At 36.3% G+C, this 22,398-nt stretch overlaps 1 protein-coding gene across 1 annotated transcript in view; it reads right to left on the reverse strand.

The window, feature by feature from the left end:
- BRIP1 (BRCA1 interacting helicase 1) overlaps positions 1-22,398 on the reverse strand; it is a 187,754-nt gene that overhangs the window by 78,008 nt on the left and 87,348 nt on the right. The window contains 1 exon segment of the mRNA XM_065897689.1: positions 20,360-20,521. Within this exon segment, the coding sequence (XP_065753761.1) occupies positions 20,360-20,521 (162 nt within the window).

Raw genomic sequence — 22,398 nt, forward strand, 5'->3', positions numbered from 1 at the left:
GTCCCTGCTTTTCTTTAATAAAGTAAGACTGTGTCATTAGCCTTGAGCACTTTCCATCTACTGGACCAAGCTGCTCAAACTCATTTCTAGTCTTTGTAGCTACAGTGTCAGCAAAAAATGCTGATGTGGCAGAGAATGAAAGACAAGACATATGAACACTGTGTAACCCAGGATTTAGGTAATGTGGTCCTACCACCCACTTGTATCCTCTTCTAAATGTGTTAACTTACCCTCAACTCTTTCCTTTTACTTCTAAGTATGTGTTTGAAATTTATTTAAATAAACTTTGTGATTCAAGCATCTTAATTTGTCTGTTAGCTTCTCTGTCTCATTACCTTTGGGACGGCCTGTCTGATGAGTGTATTTAGGGGTAACTGTTGCATCAAGGTAATTTCCCAACTGGTGATACCCAAATCACCTAAATTCAAAAGCTGCCAACCTGAGAGTATCAGCCACAAGGAAAAATCCATTGGTCTCTTTTACAAAGATTAACTATAAATGGATATTAAAAGACTGTAACCAAGATGAATGCCTGGAGCCTCCAACTTTGTCTAGCCCACATCAAGTTCAAATAAATTGCTTTAATATGGAAATGTATAGTAAATTAATCGTAAGTTAAATTTAACCAATTTGTCTGTTATTCCCCCAAAAGTGCTTTCTCTAACTATGCTTTTATTCAAGGAAAATACAATTTAGAACCAATGTTGGGGAGTGAGGGATGCACAAGCAGTTAGAATGAATACAGATTTATTACTTGATCCTTTGCCAAACTGTTACATGGCCATCCTTGACTCTAGTTTAATCTTAACTTCTCTTATTCTCCCTAGATTTTTCACTTAAAAATTATAACCAATAAATATATATTTTAAAATTTTTATTGGAGTATAGTTGTTTACAATGTTGTGTTAGTTTCGGGTGTACAGCAAAGTGAATCAGTTATACATATAACCAATACATTTTTATAATGCTTTTTTGGAGCCAGATGTATGCATGTATAGACTAAGGGTATACATGACTCCATACATGCATATAAAACAAAACAAAGCAAAAAATGGTTATTTAAATAGCTACTTTCCAATTACTCTATTTTTCAGAATATTTGATCACTTACTCATTAAAGCAGCTTTTCAACCTATTCCTTCAGCGTACCTCTTGTATCTATCTTCCTAACAATAACAGTTTAGCTCACAAGCAAAGCCAAACGTGCAAAGCAAATATAAATACTGAAATATACCAATATGCAGGTATTTGTACACATGTGCATATAGTTCTAAACAAAATGTAATGGATCAAATTAATTTTATCAGATCAACTATATTTCATATATCAAACTCTAGAAATACTATTACGAAGACAGAACTGGACTAGAAAATCAAGAGTTCTAAGGCATGTACATTCACTAATTAAACATATGACCTTGGCCAAGTCATTTGAATTCTCTACCCAGAATGCAGTATGTGCCCAATAAATGTTTGTCAAATGAATACATTAATGAAGGAATAAACAAATGAGTGAATAAAAAAGAGCAGAAGTTCTTAAGAACTACTCCTCACTTCTCAGAGATGTAAAACCTCCTTATCACCATCCCAAAGGCTTCAACAACATCAAGAGTCCTTTTATTTAACACAGTGGAAAAATTCCTTAAAAAGGCTCAGTTGATCACTTAAAATAAGGCAAATCCATAATCTACCGAAACTTCAAGTGTCTAAACAAGAAAAAAGAAAAATGTTTTATGTGGAACAATTTGGTTTCTCCTTTAAATTAAATGCAGTATAGCTTAAAAATGAGAAATGTCAAACTAGTAGCATTGCAAATTTCTCAACTTACAAGCTTAATATTAAACAATATTTATAAAAATTGTAAATAGAGACTGAAACATTTTGCATTTTATTCCTTACCTGACAATCAGTGGTGAATGCAAAATGTCCCCTCAGGGAAAATAGTTTTTACTCAAAGATGTAAAAGAAAATCACAGTCTGCAATGTACACATAAAAAGACCCAAGTTGCTACTTTGGCACCAGAGAGTCTCTTTTCAAAATGATTTAATGGAAACTTCTCTATCCATAAAAAGAGTTTAAAAACTCTTGTACCCATAAAAATGATTTCTCAGAGAGTTCTAAAGCAGTGGTGCCACTAGTTAAATGACAATAGAGTCAAAAGCAAATTTATCTTAGTGGAGGAATGGTATTCTTCATGAAACTATTACAATATTTAGTAACTTTAGAAGGTTCTGAAAGAAGGGTGTGTGTGTGTGTGTGTGTGTGTGTGTGTTTGTGTGTGTGGGAGGGGAATCTAGAACGACAACTTTCTCATTTTTATCCTTACACAAATGCTGCAGTTTATAATAAAAGGAAATTCATTTCATTTCTCTCAGTAAAAGAGTAAAGTTTTGAGTAAAACATGGATTGTAATTATCTAGACATACAGGAAAAAATTATTTACCACTGCAATGTGTGATTTGAAAACTTAAATTTGTATGTCCCAAATTTCCCCCAAAATAAATTGTAATGTAAGCTCTCATGTCTTCTGCATGTCCAACGTCTAACCCCTTCAAAATGCAAAAGAGATGACATTCAATGACTCTAGCCACTGTAACGTGTAAGAGTTGACAGTGGTACAAAGACTATTACAATGTGTTGGTTCTATCTTTTAAGTAAATTCTATCTACATTCTGAAACTCAGTTGAAAATATATTTTAAAAGATAAAATTAGGACTTCCACTTTCAGCTCCAATATGTAAAGAACTCAGAAGTCATCATACCCAACTTACACCAAGAAAAAAGCTGAACAAACTGAAAATCAATGACTTGGACACATCAGAGAACTGAGGTCATAAGGCAAACTGCTATCCTAAAATCTGAAGAGATAGTGAATACAGAGAATCACAGTCCAGAACTGCTACTGGGCGCAGAAGACACTAAAACCATAAATTGGTAGGAATGCTTAAATGATAATTTGGATTAATTGCCGGAGGCACAGTGTATAATAGTGTAATAGTGAGAAACTCCTATGGGCCACATCCCTAGGGGGCCCCCATATTTTGTAGGTACTACCTCCAGGAACATCCCCCCCAAAGTTATCACAGTAAAGAGTTAAGAAAAACCCTCCTTTTTCTGGCAGGGAGAGGGGGAAAACAACCATTTTGAAATATACTCTAGGCATTCCCCATAACAAATGTCAATCTCCCAGTAAGGGAGAAGACTTTGCTACAGTCTTATCCAAAATTGGGGAAAAGGAAAATTATCCAAACTTCAGCTCCCTCTAGACTTCCTGACTCATCTAAGGAGATGAATAAAGAGCTGAGAAACACATGTGAAGGTTATAGCCCAAGGATACAGGCCCACTAAAGGACTGAGACTTAATCAAAGAATTAGAGGATGCTTTGCCTTTCCCAATACCTTACCATCAGATCAAAAGGGCTCCATGATAATGACAATGGATTACAACTGAGAGAGGTGCAAAGCAGACTCTATTTAAGAATGAGTGTTTAGAGACACCAGACAGTAAGTGAAATCTACAGGAAGAATTAGAGTACTGGTAAAAGTAACAACATACGTAAACAAAGAAAGGCAGTATAAATATATTTTTTATTTGTAACTTTTTGTCTCCTGTCTCATTTAAAAGACAAATGCAAAAAGCAATAATTATAAATCTGTTCTGATAGGCATACAATGTATAAATATGTAATTTTTATGACAACGATAGCACAAAGACAGTGGGACATAATATAGCTATAGAAGATCTAAGTTTTAACATACTATTGAAATTTAGTATCAATTCAAACTACATTGTATAAATTGTTTATTGTAATTCCCAGGACAGCCATTAAGAAAATAACTCAAAAATATATAGTAAAAGAAATGCTAATGAAATTAAAAGAGCACACTAGAAAAATTTAAATGGCACACTAGAAAATATATATCTAACAGAAAAGAAGGAAGTAATGGAGGAATAGAGGGAGAGAAAGATAACATACAGAAAACAAATAGCAAAGTGGCAGATGTAAAAATTACCTTATCAATAATTACGTTAAATTTAAATGGAGTAAACACTTTAAAAAGGCAGAGACTAGCAGAACAGACTTTTTTTTTTTTTTTTTTTTGGTACACTGGCCTCTCACTGTTGTGGCCTCTCCCGCTGTGGAGCACAGGCTCCGGATGCGCAGGCTCAGCGGCCATGGCTCATGGGCCCAGCCGCTCTGCGGCATGTGGGATCTTCCCGGACCAGGGCACGAACCTGTGTCCCCTGCATCGGCAGGTGGACTCTCAACCACTGCGCCACCAGGGAAGCCCCAGAACAGACTTTTAAAAATGATCCAACTACATGCTATCTACAAAAGACACACTTTAAATTCAAAGATACAAACAGATTGAAAGTAAAATATCATTCATCCATAAAAAGGAATAAAGTATTGATTCATCTTACAACACAGATAAACCATGAAAACATTATGCTAAGTGAAGAAGCCACACACAAAAGGCCACATATTGTATGATTCCATTTACATGAAACATCTGGAAAAGGAAAATCAATAGAAACAAAAAGTGGGATATTTAAGTATGCAATGTTTATTATAATAAAGCCAGCACTTTTAAAATTTTACTTAAAATTTTCACTTATTTAGAAAATGTACTTTTACTAGGAAGCTATGTTACAATTGTCATTTTAAAGATTTTTTTTACTGTTACAAGACAAGGTGAACATACACTTAAAAAAAAATGTATCTATGGTAAAATCAGTAGCAGTGCGCAAAAGTAACTTTTGAAAATGAGTATCAGAATTGATACTCAAAGGGTATCAGAGTATCAGAAAGTAAAAAGATGCTTTTAAACAAGATTAAGATAAAAACCATTAGTGTACAAGTCATCAATCTGTCTACATTAAGATGTAAAAGGTCCTGGGACCTGTTACCTTATCAAAGACAAAGTATCCAACAAAGAGAAAAGGGCTGATGTCTATAAACTTCAGTTGATTTATCATCAGTTACTGATGTTTCTATGGAAGCTGTTTACTATGCCATTGTAATTAGATATGTTTTAAAATTGTGAGTTATACATCTGTAAAACAATAATAATACTTTATCGGGACTTCCCTAGAGGCACAGTGGTTAAGAATCCACCTGCCAATGCAGGGGACATGGGTTTGATCCCTGGTCCGGAAGGATCCCACATGTCATGGAGCAATTAAACCCGTGTGCCACAACTATTGAGACTGCGCTCTGGAGCCTGTGAGCTACAACTATTGAGCCTGCATGCCACAACTACTGAAGCCCACATGCCTAGAGCCTGTGCTCTGCAACAAGAGAAGCCACTGCAATGAGAAGTACGTGCACCACAATGAAGAGTAGCTCCTGCTCACCACAACTAGAGAAAGCCCACATGCAACAAAGATCCAATGCAACTAAAAATAAATAAAATAAATAAATTTTAAAAAGAACATTAAAAAAATACTTCATCAATTATTCTCATTATGTCATAATTATGGATTGGTATCTAATATTAGATGTTAATGGCATTCTAGTCTTAATGTTGTATATATAGACATATTATTCATTAATTAAAAATAGAATTTCATTATTTTGTTTACCATTTAAAAATCTTATAACATCTTTCCCTCCCTTTTTTTTTGGGGGGGGGTTGATGATTTGCTTTAGCTGAACTCTTACCTGCCTACTGCACCTACATTATTAAACATTCTAGACTTCATGAAGGTGAAGTAGAAGCTTGTTGGGAATATAAACTATAACATAAGATTGATTAACTAAAAACTCATGGCATGTCAATTTGTATAAATAATTCAACATTCATTTTATAAGTGAATTTGAACTACATTCAAACACACAGATTTTCATATCAAAAAGTTAATTTTTCAGCTATTTATTTATAGTAGAATACCAGCTAACCTAATGAAAAGCAGAATGTATCTATTTATGTACTTCTGTTAAAGGCAAAGTGGTAAGGTCATTGTTTCATTGTTGGTTTAACTACCTAATTTTATTGAAGGATACAAAAACAATTTGTAGTATAGTCACACACCATACTCCTGTGTGGGAAAATCCTATATTATCCTTTCCAGATAAACATATTTTTTTATTTATTTATTTTTAAAATTTTTGGGTGCATGGTATAGCACGTGGGATCTTAGCTCCCCAACGAAGGATTGAACCTTTGCCCCCTACAGTGGAAGTGTGGAGTCTGAACCACTGGACCGTCAGGGAAGTCCCTATCTTAATTAAATTTTAATCAGATTTGCAATGAGAATTTTTATTTCTTCTGTTTTATTTGAGTTGATGTTTTGCTGTTTAAAAAAGCAATTTTATTGAGGTATAATTTACACATAACAAAATACAACCATTTTAAGCAAACAGCTCAATGAGTTCTGACAAATGCATGTCCCCAAGAAACTCCTACCATAATCAAAATATGGAACATTTACGTTTCCCCCAAAAGTTCTTTTGTGCCCTGTTACGGGCTGAGTTGTTCTTCCCCAAAATTCATATGTTAAAGCCCTAACCCCCCGTACCTCAGAATGTGACTATATTTGGAGATAAGCTCTTTGAAGAGGTGATTTTAGTTATGTTTTAGCTTTTATGTTTAGGTATGTGATCACTTTTGAGTTAATTTTTATAAGGTTATAAAAGGTTATAAGGTATCAGTATTCATTTTATCTCAAATGGATATACAAGTGTTCTGTTTTCTTGAAAAGACTGCCATTTCTCCATTAAATTACCCTGACATCTTTGTCAAAAGTCAGTTGACCATACATATATACATGTGGATCTATTTCTGGACTCTGTTTTGTTCCACTGATATACACATGAACAACATGGGCTTGAACTGCTTCATACTTAAATATGCAGATTTTTTTTCCAGTAAATACATACTACAGTACTACACAATCAGTGGTTGGTTGAATCTGAGGATACAGGACCACAGACACGAAGGGCCAATTGTAAAGTGATAGCAAATTTCTGACTGCTCAGAAAGTTGGTGCTCCAACCCCCACATTGTTCAAGGGTCAACTGTATTGTCTATTTTATACCCATACCCAACTGTCTTGAATTTTGTAGCTTTACAGTAAATCTTGAAACCAAGTATTTTACAACTTCTAGCTTTCTGTTTATTTATTTTTCTAAGTTAAAAAAATCAAAGTAATTGCATTTTTGTGTGCATTATAGAATCGTATCAATTTCTAAAGAAAAAGGCTAGTGAAATTTCTATTTTTATACTAAGATTGGCTTGAGTGTATAGATAAATTTCAGGAAAACAGACACCTTAGCAATACTGAGACTTCCAACTCATCAACATGGTATGTCTCCATATTTACATAGATTTTTTATATAGGCTTTAATTTCTCTCAGCAATGTTTTATACTTTTTAGTGTTCTGGTCATACATGTCATGCACATAATTTCATGCTTTTTAAGTGTTTTTAAGTGGTATTGTTTTAAATTTTATTTTCCAATAGTTCATTACTAGTATAGACATACAATCTGTTTATGTATATTGACCTGCTCTAGACTGAGAGGTTGCTACATTTAGTTATTAATTCTAATAGCTTTTTGGTAGATTTGTTAGGATTTTCTAAGTACACAATCACAAAGTCTGACCAAAAACAATTTTACCTCCTTTCAAATCCTTATATCTTTTATTTCCTTTTCTTGCCTTACTGCACTGAATACAATGTTGAATGCAAGCAGTGAGAATGGATATCTGTGCCTATTTAGGCAAAAAAGCATTCACTCTTAAAACATTAAGCAGGATGTTAGCTGTAAGTTTTTCATAGATTCCCCTTTATCAGGTTGTTCTTTGTTTACTAAAAGTTTACATCATAAATTGGCAATGAATTTGTAAAATGCTTTACCTGAAAAATTTAGATAAACATGTATTTTTTCTAATTTATCCTGTTCTGGTAAATTATAATGCTTGATTTTTAAAGACTGAACAATTATTGGCTTCCCAGAATGAAGCCCACTTAGTCACTATGTATGATCCTTTTTATATTAATGGATTAAATTTACCAATTTTTTGTTAAAGACTTTTAGGACTGTGTTGGTCTACAATTTTGTTTTTTGTAATGTCCTTGTTTGGCTCTGATATCAGAGTTATGCTTGCCTGATGAGTTGGGAAGTGCTCCTTCTTCCTCTATTTTTTGAGTTTGTGTATTTTTTTTTAGTATTTATTTATTTGGTTGCACCGGGTCTTAGTTGTGGCAGGTGGGCTCCTTAGTTGTGGCAGGTGGGCTCCTTAGCTGCAGCTTGTGGGGTCCTTTGTTGTGGCATGTGAACTCTTAGTTGCGGCATACATGTAGGATCTAGTTCCCTAACCAGGGATTGAACCTGGGCCCCTTGCATTGGGAGCGTGGAGTCTTATCCACTGCACCACCAGGGAAGTCCCCCAAATGTGTGTATCCTTGATAGAATTCAGCAATGAAGACATCTAAGCCTACACTTTTCCTTGTTGAAAAATTTGAATTACTACTTTAATTTTTTCAACAGCTATTTTATTTGAATTACCTGGTTCTTGTTGAGTCAATTTTCATAATCCATGTCTTTCAAGGAATTTGTCTATTTCATGTAAGGTGTTTAACTGGTGTAAAGTTTTTTTTTTTTAAACATCTTTATTGGAGTATAATTGCTTTACAATGGTGTGTTAGTTTCTGCTTTACAACAGTGAATCATCCATACATATAAGTATATCCCCATATCTCCTCCCTCTGGCATCTCCCTCCCAGTCTCCCTATCCCACCCCTCTAGATGGTCACAAAGCACTGAGCTGATCTCCCTGTGCTATGTGGTTGCTTCCCACTAGCTATCTATTTTACATTTGATAGTGTTTTTATGTCCATGCCACTCTCTCACTTCATCCCTGGCATAAAGTTTTTGAAATTATTTCTCTATTATCTTTTTAACTCAACAGAATCTGTAACCATGTTCCCTCTTAATTCCTAATATTGGTAACATTTATTCTATTTATTTATTTATTTATTCTTAATTGGTCTGGTTAAGTTTTTTTTTTTTTTTTTTTTTTTTGCAGTATGCGGGCCTCTCACTGTTGTGGCTTCTCCCATTGCGGAGCACAGACTCCGGACGTGCAGGCTCAGTGGCCATGGCTCACGGGCCTAGCCGCTCCGCGGCATGTGGGATCCTCCCGGACCGGGGCACGAACCCGTGTCCGCTGCATTGGCAGGCGGACTCTCAACCACTGCACCACCAGGGAAGCCCGGTCTGGTTAAGTTTTTCATTTTATACTTAATAATGACTATAGCTCTTAGTTTCATTTATTTGTTTCTATTATTTATCAGTTTTCTATTTTATTGTTTTTTTCTTACTTATTTCCTTCTCTCTTTGTGTTTATTTTCCTCTATTTTTATAGATAATGTGCAAACTTAGATTATAATTTTAAGATATTTCTCTCTTTTTTCTAATAAGCATTAAAAGCTATAAAAGCAAGCAAGAGAGAAACAACTCATCACATACAAGGATCCTCAATAAGATCATAAGCTCGCTTCTCATCAGAAACCTTGGAGGCCAGGAAGCAGTGGGATGACATATTTAAAGTGCTAAAGAAAAAACTATCAACTGAGAATTCTACATCTGACAAAACTGTCCTTCAAATATGAGAAAGAAATTATGACATATCCAGATAAACAAAAGCTGAGAGAGTTCATTACACTAGACTTTCCCTACAAGAAATGCTAAAGGGAGTCCTTCATTATGAAATGAAAGGATTCAAGACAGCAACTTAAGACCATATAATGGTATAATAAAGGTAAAGGTAAATATATGGGCAAATACAAAGCCACTATTATTGTAATTTTGGTTTATGACTCTATTTTTAATTTTTACAGGATTTAAAAGGCAAATGCATAAAAATTATTATAATCCTGAGTTATCAGGAACACATGTATAAAGAAATAATTTGTAACATCAGTAACATAACGGGGGAGATGGAGCTATCTACAAGTGGAGTATTTGTACACAAATGAAGTTAAGTTGGTATCAATTCAAATCAGACTGCTATAGGAACATGAAAAGATGCTCAGCATCACTAATTATTAGAGAAATGCAAATCAAAACTACAATGAGAGGGCTTCCCTGGTGGCACAGTGGTTGAGAGTCTGCCTGCCGATGCGGGGGACACGGGTTCGTGCCCCGGTCCGGGAGGATCCCACATGCCGCGGAGCGGCTGAGCCCGTGAGCCATGGCCGCTGGGCCTGCGCGTCTGGAGCCTGTGCTCCGCGATGGGAGAGGCCACAGAGGTGAGAGGCCCGCGTACCGCAAAAAAAAAAAAAAAAAAAAAAAAAAAACTACAATGAGGGGCTTCCCTGATGGCGCAGTGGTTGAGAGTCCACCTGCCAATGCAGGGGACAAGGGTTCGTGCCCTGGTCTGGGAAGATCCCACATGTCACGGAGCAGCTAGGCCCGTGAGCCATAGCCACTGAGCCTGCGCGTCCGGAGCCTGTGCTCCGCAACAAGAGAGGCCGCAACAGTGAGAGGCCCACATACCGCAAAAAAAAAACAAACTACAATGAGGTACCACCTCACACCAGTCAGGATGGCCATTATTAAAAAAGCTACAAATAACAAATGGTGAAGAGGGTGTGGAGAAAAGGGAACCCTCCTACACTGTTGGTGAGAATGTAAGTTGGTGCAGCCACAATGGAAAACAGTACAGAGGTTCCTCAGAGAACTAAAACTGGAGTTGCCATTTGATCCAGCAATCCTGCTCCTGGGCATATATCCAGACAAAACTATAATTCAAAAAGATACCTGCACCCCTATGTTCATAGCAGAACTATTCTCAATAGCCAAGACACAGAAACAACCTAAATGTCCATTGACAGATGAATGGATAAAGATGTGGTACATATATACGATGGAATACTACTCGGCCATAAAAAAGAATGAAATAATGCCATTTGCAGCAACATGGATGGACCTAGAGATTATCATACTAAGTGAAGTAAATCAGAATGAGAAAGACAAATACCATAGGATATCACTTATATGTGAAATCTAAAATATGACACAAATGAACTTATCTACGAAACAGAAACAGACTCACAGACATAGAGAACAGACTTGTGGTTGCCAAGTGTGGTGGGGGGAGGGATGGATCAGGAGTTTGGGATGAGCAGATGCAAACTATTATATACCGAATGGATAAACAAGGTCCTACTGCATAGCACTGTGATAAACCATAATGAAAAAGAATATGAAAAAATATACATACACACACACACACAACTGAATCACTTTGCTATACAGCAGAAATTAACACAACACTGTAAATCAACTATACTTCAATAACATAAATTTTAAAAAAATCAGACTGTTATAACTTTAGGATGTTATAGGCAATCCCCATGTTAGCCACAAAAAAAAACCCCTATGAAATATACATGAAAGAATATGAGAAAAGAATCAAAATGTGTGACTACAAAAAAATCAACCAAACAAAAAAGGTAATGATGGAGGAAATGTGAGGTACATAATAGTTGTAAAACATACAGAAAACAAATAATAAAATGGCTGAAGTCTTTTCTTACATTTATTACTTTAAAAATAAGTGAATTAAATTCTCCAATCAAAAAGCAGACATTGGCAGAATGGATTAAAAATATATATGGTCCAACTATATGTTGACTACAAGAGATTCACTTTATTAACAGGTTCAAACTACTATATATAAAATAGATAAGCAACAAGGATTTACTGTTTAGCACTGGGAATTATACCTAACATCTTGTAATAACCCAAGTCACTGTGTTGTATACCTGAAACTAATGCAATACTGTAAATCAATTATAGTTCAATTTAAAAAAGAGACAGAGATTCACTTTAGATCTAAAGATGTGAAGGTCAAAAGTAAAAGGATGGAAAAAGGGATTCCATGCAAATGATTACCAAAAGAAAGGTAGGATGCCATTATTAATATGAGACAAATACACCAAAAATTGTTACAATGGACAAAGGATACTACATATTGATAAAATGGTCAATTCAGAAGAACATATAACAATTGTAAACAAAACCAAAACTAGAGTACCCAAGACATATGAAGCACACAATGACAGAGTTTAAGGGAGAAACTGATAATTCTACAATAACAGTTGGAGATTTCAATACCCCATTTCTAATAATGCATATAAACTGGACAGAGATAAATAAGGAAATAGAGAACTTGAACAACACTGTAAAGCAACTGGACCTAACAGACATATATAGAATGCCACCAAACAACAGGAGAATACACATTTTCCCCAAATGTACATGGAACACTTTCCAGGAGAGACCACATGCTAGTCCACAAATCAAGTCTTAATAAAAGACTGTAATCATACAAAATGCCTTTTCTGATCACAATGGAATAAAACAAGTAATAAATAACACAAAGAAAACTAGAAAATTCAAATGTAAGGAAATCAAGCACACTTTTTAAGCAACCAATAGGTCAAGGAAGAAATCACAAGAGAAATCAGAAAATACCTTGACAAATATGAAAATGAAAACAAAACATACCAAAATTTATAGGATGCAAAGAAAGAAGTGCCAAGAGGGGAATTTATATCTGTAATCGCACACTTGAAAAACATTTTAAATCAATAACTTAATATTACACCTTAAGAAACTAGAAAAAGAAGAGCAAACAACCTAAAACTAGCAGAAGGAAAGAAACTGGATAACCTAGACAAAATGGATGAATTCCTAGAAACATGATCTACAAAAACCAAATCATGGAGAAATAGACAATCTGAAGAATTTTAAAGCTAGTGAAAAGATTGAATTAGTAATTAAAAACTTTGTTGAAGCCTAACAGAAAATGAAATTGTTCATTTACTCAACTGGGCAATTCCTGGCTCACTTTTTGTGATTGTGATTGGAAACTATAAAAATATAAAAAGGTTTTCTTTCTCTTAAATTTTATTTTATTGAAATATAGTTGATTTACATTGTGGTGTTAATTTAAAATGTTTTCTTAATGTGCTTAATGTGCTTGCTTTTCTTTAATTCCAGGCTTAATTATTAGTTTTCCTTAACATAACTTTTGGTGTAGGTGTTTACACTCTGGAATAAATATTGCTTTGTATTAAGAATTTTGAATATGTATATGTCCATTTTTAGACATTCTTATTAAAAAAAAACCTATATGAATAAATTTCTTCTGAAAGTAATTCCTTCAATTTATCTACAGGAGAACTAATTTACTGCATATTTGGCGAACAAACTATGCATCTTAGTCCCATTCCAGCTGCTACAACAAAATGCCAGGAACTGGGTAGCTTATAAACAACAGAAATTTATCATTTATAGTTCTGGAAAGTACAAGATCAAGGCACCGGCATGGTCATGTTTGGTGAGGGCCCTCTTCCTGGTTCACAGTGGGCACCTTCTCACTGTGTCCTCACATGGTGGAAAGGACAAGGAATCTCTCCGGAGCCTCTTTTGTAAGTCATTAATCCCATTCATGAGGACTCTATCCTCATGACATAAGCATCTCCCAAAGGCCCCACTTCCTAATGTCATCATCTTTGGGGGTTAGGATTTTAACATATGAAATCTGGGGAGAAACATCAGACCATAGCAGTATGTAGACAGAAGAAGAGCCAAAAGTATCAATATTCCCATTCAAATATATTACTTATGCTAACGTCCTTACATATATAATAACTTCCTATAAAAAAAGAAAAGGGAATGCCACTTCTCTACATTGAAATTTAGCTTAGATTTTCATAAAGTATGATATTACTCTCAGGAATTATATGTGCTTTTAATGCTTTGAGTATTAGGACTAAAATACAAGATATAACTCAATTTAACATAAGAAAATATTATTAAAACTCACAGCAACTCTAAAAACAAGAAAAAAAAATTTTTTCTACTCAAATACATGAAGTAAAAATATGGCCAACAGGAGGCGGAGTCAAGATGGCAGAGTAGGAGGATGCAGAGTTCACATCTCCTCATAACTAGGGCACCTACCAGGCACTGGTGGGGGACCTCAGAAACCTAAGGGGATGGGAGGAACCCCCACGCAACCAGGTACGACATAGGGGGGAGGGAGGGGGGTGAAGCACAGGCGAGACCAGACCGGTGCCCCTGAGGGGTGGCTGGGGCAGGGGAAGGGTTCCCACGCTAGGAAGGGCCCACTCACAGTGAGGAGATCAGCGGGGATGGTGAGAGACCTTTGAGAGATCAGAGGACTGGAAGGGAATGGGGCCAGCATTTCCCCCTACCCACTCGGACCCCAGGGAGCCTGCTGGGATCCTGGGCCTGAACCTCCACCCTCTGAGGCCCCCTCCAGCTGTGCTGAGTCCGAGTCCCACCACCAACCCCCAGGACCTTTTCTAGCCACACTGGTCCTGAGCCTAGGCCCCACCTCCCGCCTAAACTCCACTTCCCAACAGCCAAAGCATTTTCTGGCCACCCCTTTTATTTTTCCTGTTGCGGTTCTGTTTTGGCCAGTTATTGTTGTTCCATTTATATCTTAATGTTTTCTAGTACATTTTTAACTTTTCCAATTTTATTTTATTTTTTATTCTTTCTTATTGTTCAGCTCTTTTTTTCTGTGCTGTGCAACTTGCAGAATCTTGGTTCCAGGCCGGGAGTCAGGCCTGAGCTCCTGTGATGGGAGCTTCGAGTCCAAACAGCTGGACTAACAGGGAACCTCAGACCCCAGGGAATATTAATCAGAGTGAGGTCTCCCAGAGGTCCTCATCTCAGCTCCAAGACCCAGCTCTACCGAACTGCAAACTCCAGGGCTGGATGACTCAGACCAACCAGTAAGACAGGAACACAGCCCCACCCATCAAGAAAAATGAGATGACAAAAAAATATGTTAACAGATGAAGGAGCAAGATAAAAACCTACAAGACCAAATAAATTAAGAGGAAATAGGCAACCTACCTGAAAAAGAATTCAGAGTAATGATAGTAAAAATGATCCAGTATCTTGGAAATAGAATGGAGGCATGGATCGAGAAAATACAAGAAATGTTTAACAAGGTCCGAGAAGAACTAAAGAACAAACAATGATGAACACAATAACTGAAATGAAAAATACCCTAGAAGGAATCAATAGCAGAATAACTGAGGCTGAAGAACGAATAAGTGAGCTGGAAGACGGAACGGTGGAAATAACTGCCGAGCAGAAAAAAGAAAAAAGAATGAAAAGAAATGAGGATGGTCTCAGAGACCTCTAGGACAACATTAAACACACCAACGTTCAAATCCTAGGGGTCCCAGAAGAAGAGGAGAAAGACAAAGGGTCCAAGAAAATATTTGAAGAGATTATGGTCAAAAACTTCCCTAACATGGGAAAGAAAATAGCCACCCAAGTCCAGGAAGCACAGAGAGTCCCATACAGGATAAACCCAAGTAGAAACACACCAAGAAACATAATAATCAAACTAACAAAAATTAAATTCAAAGAAAAAATATTAAAAGCAGTAAGGAAAAAGCAACAAATAACATACAAGGGAATCCCCATAAGGTTATCAGCTGATTTTTCAGCAGAAACTCTGCAGGCCAGAAGGGACTGGCAGGACATATTTAAAGTGATGAAAGGGAAACGCCTACAACCAAGATTACTCTACCCAGCAAGGATCTCATTCAGATTCAGTGGAGAAATCAAAACCTTCACAAACAAACAAAAGCTGAGAGAATTCAGCACCCCCAAACCAGCTTTACAGCAAATGCTAAAGGGACTTCTCTAGGTGGGAAACACAAGAGAAAGAAAAGACCCACAGAAAGAAACCCAAAACAATTAAGAAAATGGTAATAGGAACATACATGTCGATAACTACCTTGAATGTAAATGGATTAAATGTCCAACCAAAAGACACAAACTGGCTGAATGGATACAGAAACAAGACTCATATATATGCTGTCTTACAAGAGACCCACTTCAGACCTAGGGATACATACCGACTGAATGTGACGGGATGGAAAAAGATATTCCATGCAACTGTAAATTAAAAGAAAGCTGCAGTAGCCATACTTATATTAGATAAAATAGACTTTAAAATAAAGACTTACAAAAGATAAGGAAGGGCACTACATAATGATTAAGGGATCAAACCAAGAAGAAGGTATAACAATTATAAATATTTATGCGCCCAACACAGGAGCACCTCAATACATAAGGCAAATGCTAACAGCCATAAAAGGGGAAATTGACAGTAACACAGTAATAGTAGGGGACTTTAACACCCCACTTAAACCAATGGATAGATCATCCAGACAGAAAATAAATAAGGAAACACAAGCTTTAAATGACACAACAGACCAGATAGACTTAATTGATATTGATAGGACATTCGACCTGAAAGTGGCAGAATACACTTTCTTCTCAAGAGCACACGGAACATTCTCTAGGATAGATCACATGTTGGGTCACAGATCAAGCCTTGGAAAATTTAAGAAAACTGAAATTGTATCAAGCATCTTTTCTGACCACGATGCTATGAGATTAGAAATCAACCACAGGAAAAGAAAAAACCCATAAATACATGGAGACTAAACAGTGCACTGCTAAATAACCAAGAGATCACTGAAGAAATCAAAGAGGAATTACATAAAACTAAAAGTCGGCTCTTTGAGAAATTAAACAAAACTGATAAACCTTTAGCAAGACTCATCAAGAAAAAAGGGAGAGGACTCAAATCAATACAATCAGAAATGAAAAAGGAGAAATTACAATTGACACTGCAGAAATACAAAGGATTATAAGAGACTATTACAAGCAACTATATGACAATAAAATGGACAACCTGGAAGAAATGGACAAATTCTTGGAAAGTTACAACTTTCCAAGACTGTACCAGGAAGAATTAGAAAATATAAACAGACAAATCACAAGTAATGAAATTGAAACTAATTAAAAATCTTCCAACAAACAAAAGTCCAGGACCAGATGGCTTCACAGGTGAATTCTATCAAACATTTAGAGAAGACCTAACACCCATCCTTCTCAAACTCTTCTAAAAAATTTCAGCGGGAGGAATACTCTCAAACTCGTTCTACGAGGCCACCATCACCCTGATACCAAAACCAGACAAAAATATCACAAAAAAAGAAAATTACAGACCAATATCACTGATGAACATAGACGCAAAAATCCTCAACAAAACACTAGCAAACCGAATCCAACAACACATTAAAAGGATCATATACCATGATCAAGTGGGATTTATCCCAGGGATGTAAGGATTTTCAATATATGCAGATCAATCGACGTGATACACCATAGTAACAAATTAAAGAATAAAAACCATATGATCATCTCAATAGATGCAGAAAAAGCTTTTGAGAAAATTCAACACCCATTTATGATAAAAACTCTCCAGAAAGTGGGCTAAGAGGGAACCTACCTCAACATAATAAAGGCCATATACAACAAACTCAGTAAACATCATTCTCAATGGTGAAAAATTGAAAGCATTTCCTCTAACATCAGGAACAAGACAAAGATGTCTACTCTCACCACTATTATTCAACATAGTTTTGGAAGTCCTAGCCATGGCAATCAGAGAAGAAAAGGAAATAAAAGGAATCCAGATTGGAAAAGAAGTAAAACTGTCACTGTTTGCAGATGATATGATACTATACATAGAAAACCCTAAAGATACCACCAGAAAACTACTAGAGCTAATCAATGAATTTAGTAAAGTTGAGGGATACCAAGTTAATGCACAGAAATCTTTTGTATTCCTATAGACTAACAACGAAAGATCAGAAAGAGAAATTAAGGAAATAATCCTATTTACGGTTGCAACAAAAAGAATAAAATACCTAGGAATAAACCTACCTAAGGAGGCAAAAGACCTGTACTCAGAAAACTATAAAACACTGATGAAAGAAATCAAAGATGACACAAACAGATGGAGAGGTATACCATGTTCTTGAATTGGAAGAATCAATACTGTGCAAATGACTATATGACCCAAAGCATTTTTTACAGAATTAGAACAAAAGATTTTACAATTTGTATGGAAACACAAAAGATCCCGAATAGCCAAAGCAATCTTGAGAGAGAAAAACGGAGATGGAGGAATTAGGCTTCCTGTCTTCAGACTATACTACAAAGCTACAGTAATCAATACAGTACGGTATTGGCATAGAAACAGAAATATAGATCAATGGTACAGGATAGAAAGCTCAGAGATAAAAGCAAGCACCTATGGTAACCTAATCTATGACAAAGGAGGCAAGGACATACAACGCAGAAAAGACAGCCTCTTCAATAAGTGGTGCTGGGAAAACAGGACAGCTACAGGTAAAAGAATGAAATTAGAACACTGCCTAGCACCATACACAAAAATAAACTCAAAATGGATTAAAGACCTAAATGTAAGACCGGTCACTACAAAATTCTTAGGGGAAAACGTAGGAAGAACACTCTATGACATAAATCATAGCAAGATCTTTTTAAATCCACCTCCCAGAGTAATGAAAATAAAAACAAAAGTAAGAAAATGGGACTTAATTAAACTTCAAAGCTTTTGCACAGCAAAGGAAACCATAAACAAGACGGAAAGACAACCCTCAGAATGGGAGAAAATATTTGCAAACGAAGCAACGGACAAAGGATTAATCTCCAAAATATACAAATAGCTCATGCAGCTCAATATCAAAAGACAAACAACCCAATCAAAAAATGGAAGGACGACGGGCTTCCCTGGTGGCGCAGTGGTTGAGAGTCCGCCTGCCGATGCAGGGGACACAGGTTCGTGCCCCAGTCCAGGAAGATCCCACCTGCCGCGGAGCGGCTGGGCCCGTGAGCCATGGCCGCTGAGCCTGCACGTCCGGAGCCTGTGCTCCGCAACGGGAGAGGCCACAACAGTGAGAGGCCTCCATACCGCAAAAAAAAAAAAAAAAAAATGGAAGGACGACCTAAATAGACATTTCTCCAAAGAAGACATACAGATGGCCAAGAGGCACATGAAAAGATGCTCAACATCACTAATTAGTAGAGAAATGCAATTCAAAATTACAGTGAGGTATCACCTCACACAGGTCAGAATGGCCATCATCAAAAAATCTACAAAAAAAAAAAAAAAAACTACAAACAGTAAATGCTGGAGACAGTGTGGAGAAAAGGGAACCCTCTTGCACTGTTGGTGGGAATGTAACTGATACAGCCACTATGGAGAACAGTATGAAGGTTCCTTTAAAAACTAAAAATAGGGGCTTCCCTGGTGGCGCAGTGGTTGAGAGTCCGCCTGCCGACGCAGGGGACACGGGTTCGTGCCCCGGTCCGGGAGGATCCCACATGCCGCGGAGCGGCTGGGCCCGTGAGCCATGGCCGCTGGGCCTGCGCGTCCGGAGCCTGTGCTCCGCGGCGGGAGAGGCCACAGCATTGAGAGGCCCGCGTAACGCAAAAAAAAAAAAAACTAAAAATAGAAGTACCATATGACCCAGCAATCCCACAGCTGGGCATATACTCTGAGAAAACCATAATTCAAAAAGTCACATGTACCCCAATGTTCACTGCAGCACTATTTACAATAGCCAGGACATGGAAACAACTTAAATTTCCATTGAAAAATGAATGGATAAAGAAGATGTGGTACATATGTATAATGGAATATTACTCAGCCATAAAAAGGAATGAAACTGGGTCATTTGTAGAGATGTGTATGGACCTAGAGTTTGTCATACAGAGTGAAGTAAGTCAGAAAGAGAAAAACAAATATCATGTATTAATGCATGTATGTGGAATCTAGGAAAATGGTACAGATGAACCTAGTTCGAGGGCAGGAATAGAGACGTAGACGTAGAGAATGGACATGTGGACACAGGGAGGGAAAGCGAGGGTGGGATGAATTGGGAGACTAGGTTTGACATAAATACACTACCAGGTGTAAAATATTGGGTTGGGCCAACCTAATAGATAGCTAGTGAGAACCTCCGGTATAGCACAGGGAGCTCAACTCCATGCTCTGTGATGACCTAGATGGGTGGGATGGGGGGAAGTGGGTGGGAGGGAGGTCAAAGAGGGAGGGGATATATGTATACATATAGCTGATTCTCTTCATTGTACAGCAGAAACTAACACAACATTGTAAAGCAATTATACTCCAAAAAAAAAAGATGGGCAACAAAGAAAGTCTTATTCAGATTACTTAAACATTCAAATAGTGTAATTTATCAAAGTGAAAATAATGCTTTTTCCTTTAACCATGAAAATATCAACCTGCCTCTAAGAATAAAAATCTGTGGTAGAACAATCAGGCAGCATCTTAGTAAACAAGTAAAATAATATATGAAGTTTAGGAAACTGTAATTCCCCTGTTGCTTGTGGTGGTTATGCCACATGATCTTTTAAAGGCAAAAGAAAAAATAAATATTCCTTTACCTTATAAGATGGCAGGAAACACAAAATTCCTTGGCTCACAGTCTGGCACACAGATAACACAAGTGCTCCCACTTCATCCTGGAACTCAAATGTTTCCGTGTGCTGGTAGGTAGCACAGAGACTGCGACCCTTGGGGCCTGACCCAATGGTGCCAACCCAAACCTAGAATATAAATATGTCAGTATTAGAGTTATGCTTAAATGAGGCAGGCAAAATAGCATTTAATTTGGGAGCCTTAATTACGTGTATGTCAAAAAAAGATCAAGCAGTGAGTTTAGAGAAAATCTACTTTTAAATTGTTGGGGTTTTTTCCTATTACCTTTAATTAATTATATATAGATTTAATTTATGAAAGTTTTACTTTAGGTAGACCACTGAATTCTCTTAGGATGAAAGAAAAACAGGTTATATTTATGTATTTCCTCAACAGCTTTACAAAATTAAGCAGGTAACAACATTTTGTTAGATGATAGGAACAAATGAAATGAATAAATCAGAAATGAATCCAAAATAAGAGATGAGGGCTGGTACAATCTGCTATAGTTAAGTTTCTAAGATTCAATTATGACAGGAACTACTGTTTCACAAATTCCCTGATGCTCAAAGATCTATAGTCAGAAAATCAGACCCACCAAATTTTACAGTTATGTGCAATTCCTCTACATTCACATAGGTCTAGCCTTAGTATAGTTAATTTGACTAGAAAAGTACCAATTTTATTAGTATTCTAAAGACAATATAAACACTTCAGATTGTTGAAAAATGTAATAGTCTTATATTTGGAAATGATATACAAGATTGAGGTACATTTTGCAAGATGACATCTGATGGATACCAGTTTAATCAACTTTAAACCAAATGATCAACTAGTAATAAGACAAACTGACAGTATGTTTCTTGATATGATACAATGGGAAGCAACAATATCACTTATATAGTATTCTTACCAAACACTTTAACTTGAATCTTATCATGAGAAAACAATCAGAAAATTCCAGATTATAAAATATTCCTAAGGACAACTGGTGACTTGAATTCTTTAAAAATGTCATGAAAGACAGAAAAAAAGGGCAAGGAAACTATTTTAAGTACTAAAGAGGCATGAACTGGTGCAGCCACTATGGAAAACTGTATGGAGGTTCCTCAAAAAACTAAAAATAGAACTACCATATGATCCAGCAATTCCAATTCTGGGAGTATATCTGAAGAAAACAAAAACACTAATACATGTACCCCAATATTCATAGTAGTGTTATTTCCAATAGTTAAAGATATGGAAGCAACCTAAATGTCCATCACAGATGAACAGATAAAGAAGACGTGGTATACACACACACACACACACACACACACGAAGAGTACTCAGCCATAAAAAAGAACGAAATCTTGCCATTTGCAACAACATGGATGGACCTGGAGGGTATTAGGCTAAGTGAAATAAGTCAGACAGAGAAAGACAAATACTGTATGTTATCACTTACATGTGGAATCTAAAAATTACAACACAAATGAATATAACAAAACAGAAAAGATTCCCAAATAGAACAAACTAGTGGTTACTAGTGGGGGGAAGGGCAAGATAGGGGTAGCGAATTAAGAGGTACAAACTACTATGTATAAAATAAATAAGCTATAAGGATATATTGTACCGCATAGGGATAATAGCCAATATTTTATAACTTTAAATGGAGTATAAACTTTAAATGGAGTTTTTAAAATCTATAAAAACTTTGAATCACTATGTTGTACACCTGAAACTAATACTGTAAATCAACTATACTTCAGTTTAAAATAAGAAAAAAAAAAAAAAACTAAAGAGACTTGAAAATCAAATGCAATATATAATACTTGACTGGATCCTGAATCAAGAATAAGAAAAATAAATAGGTATAAAAGACACATTGGGAGCATTCGGTGCCCTGAGAGTGAAGCTACAAGAGTGTACCTTTCTTGGGATAACCAAACCTACGCCAAGAGAACAGGCTAGAGAGAGGCAGTTCTGTGGTGTTCTTGGTCACACATTTATGGAGTTTCTGAAT

Source organism: Phocoena phocoena, chromosome 19 (assembly GCF_963924675.1).
Source record: "Phocoena phocoena chromosome 19, mPhoPho1.1, whole genome shotgun sequence".
NCBI lineage: Eukaryota > Metazoa > Chordata > Mammalia > Artiodactyla > Phocoenidae > Phocoena > Phocoena phocoena.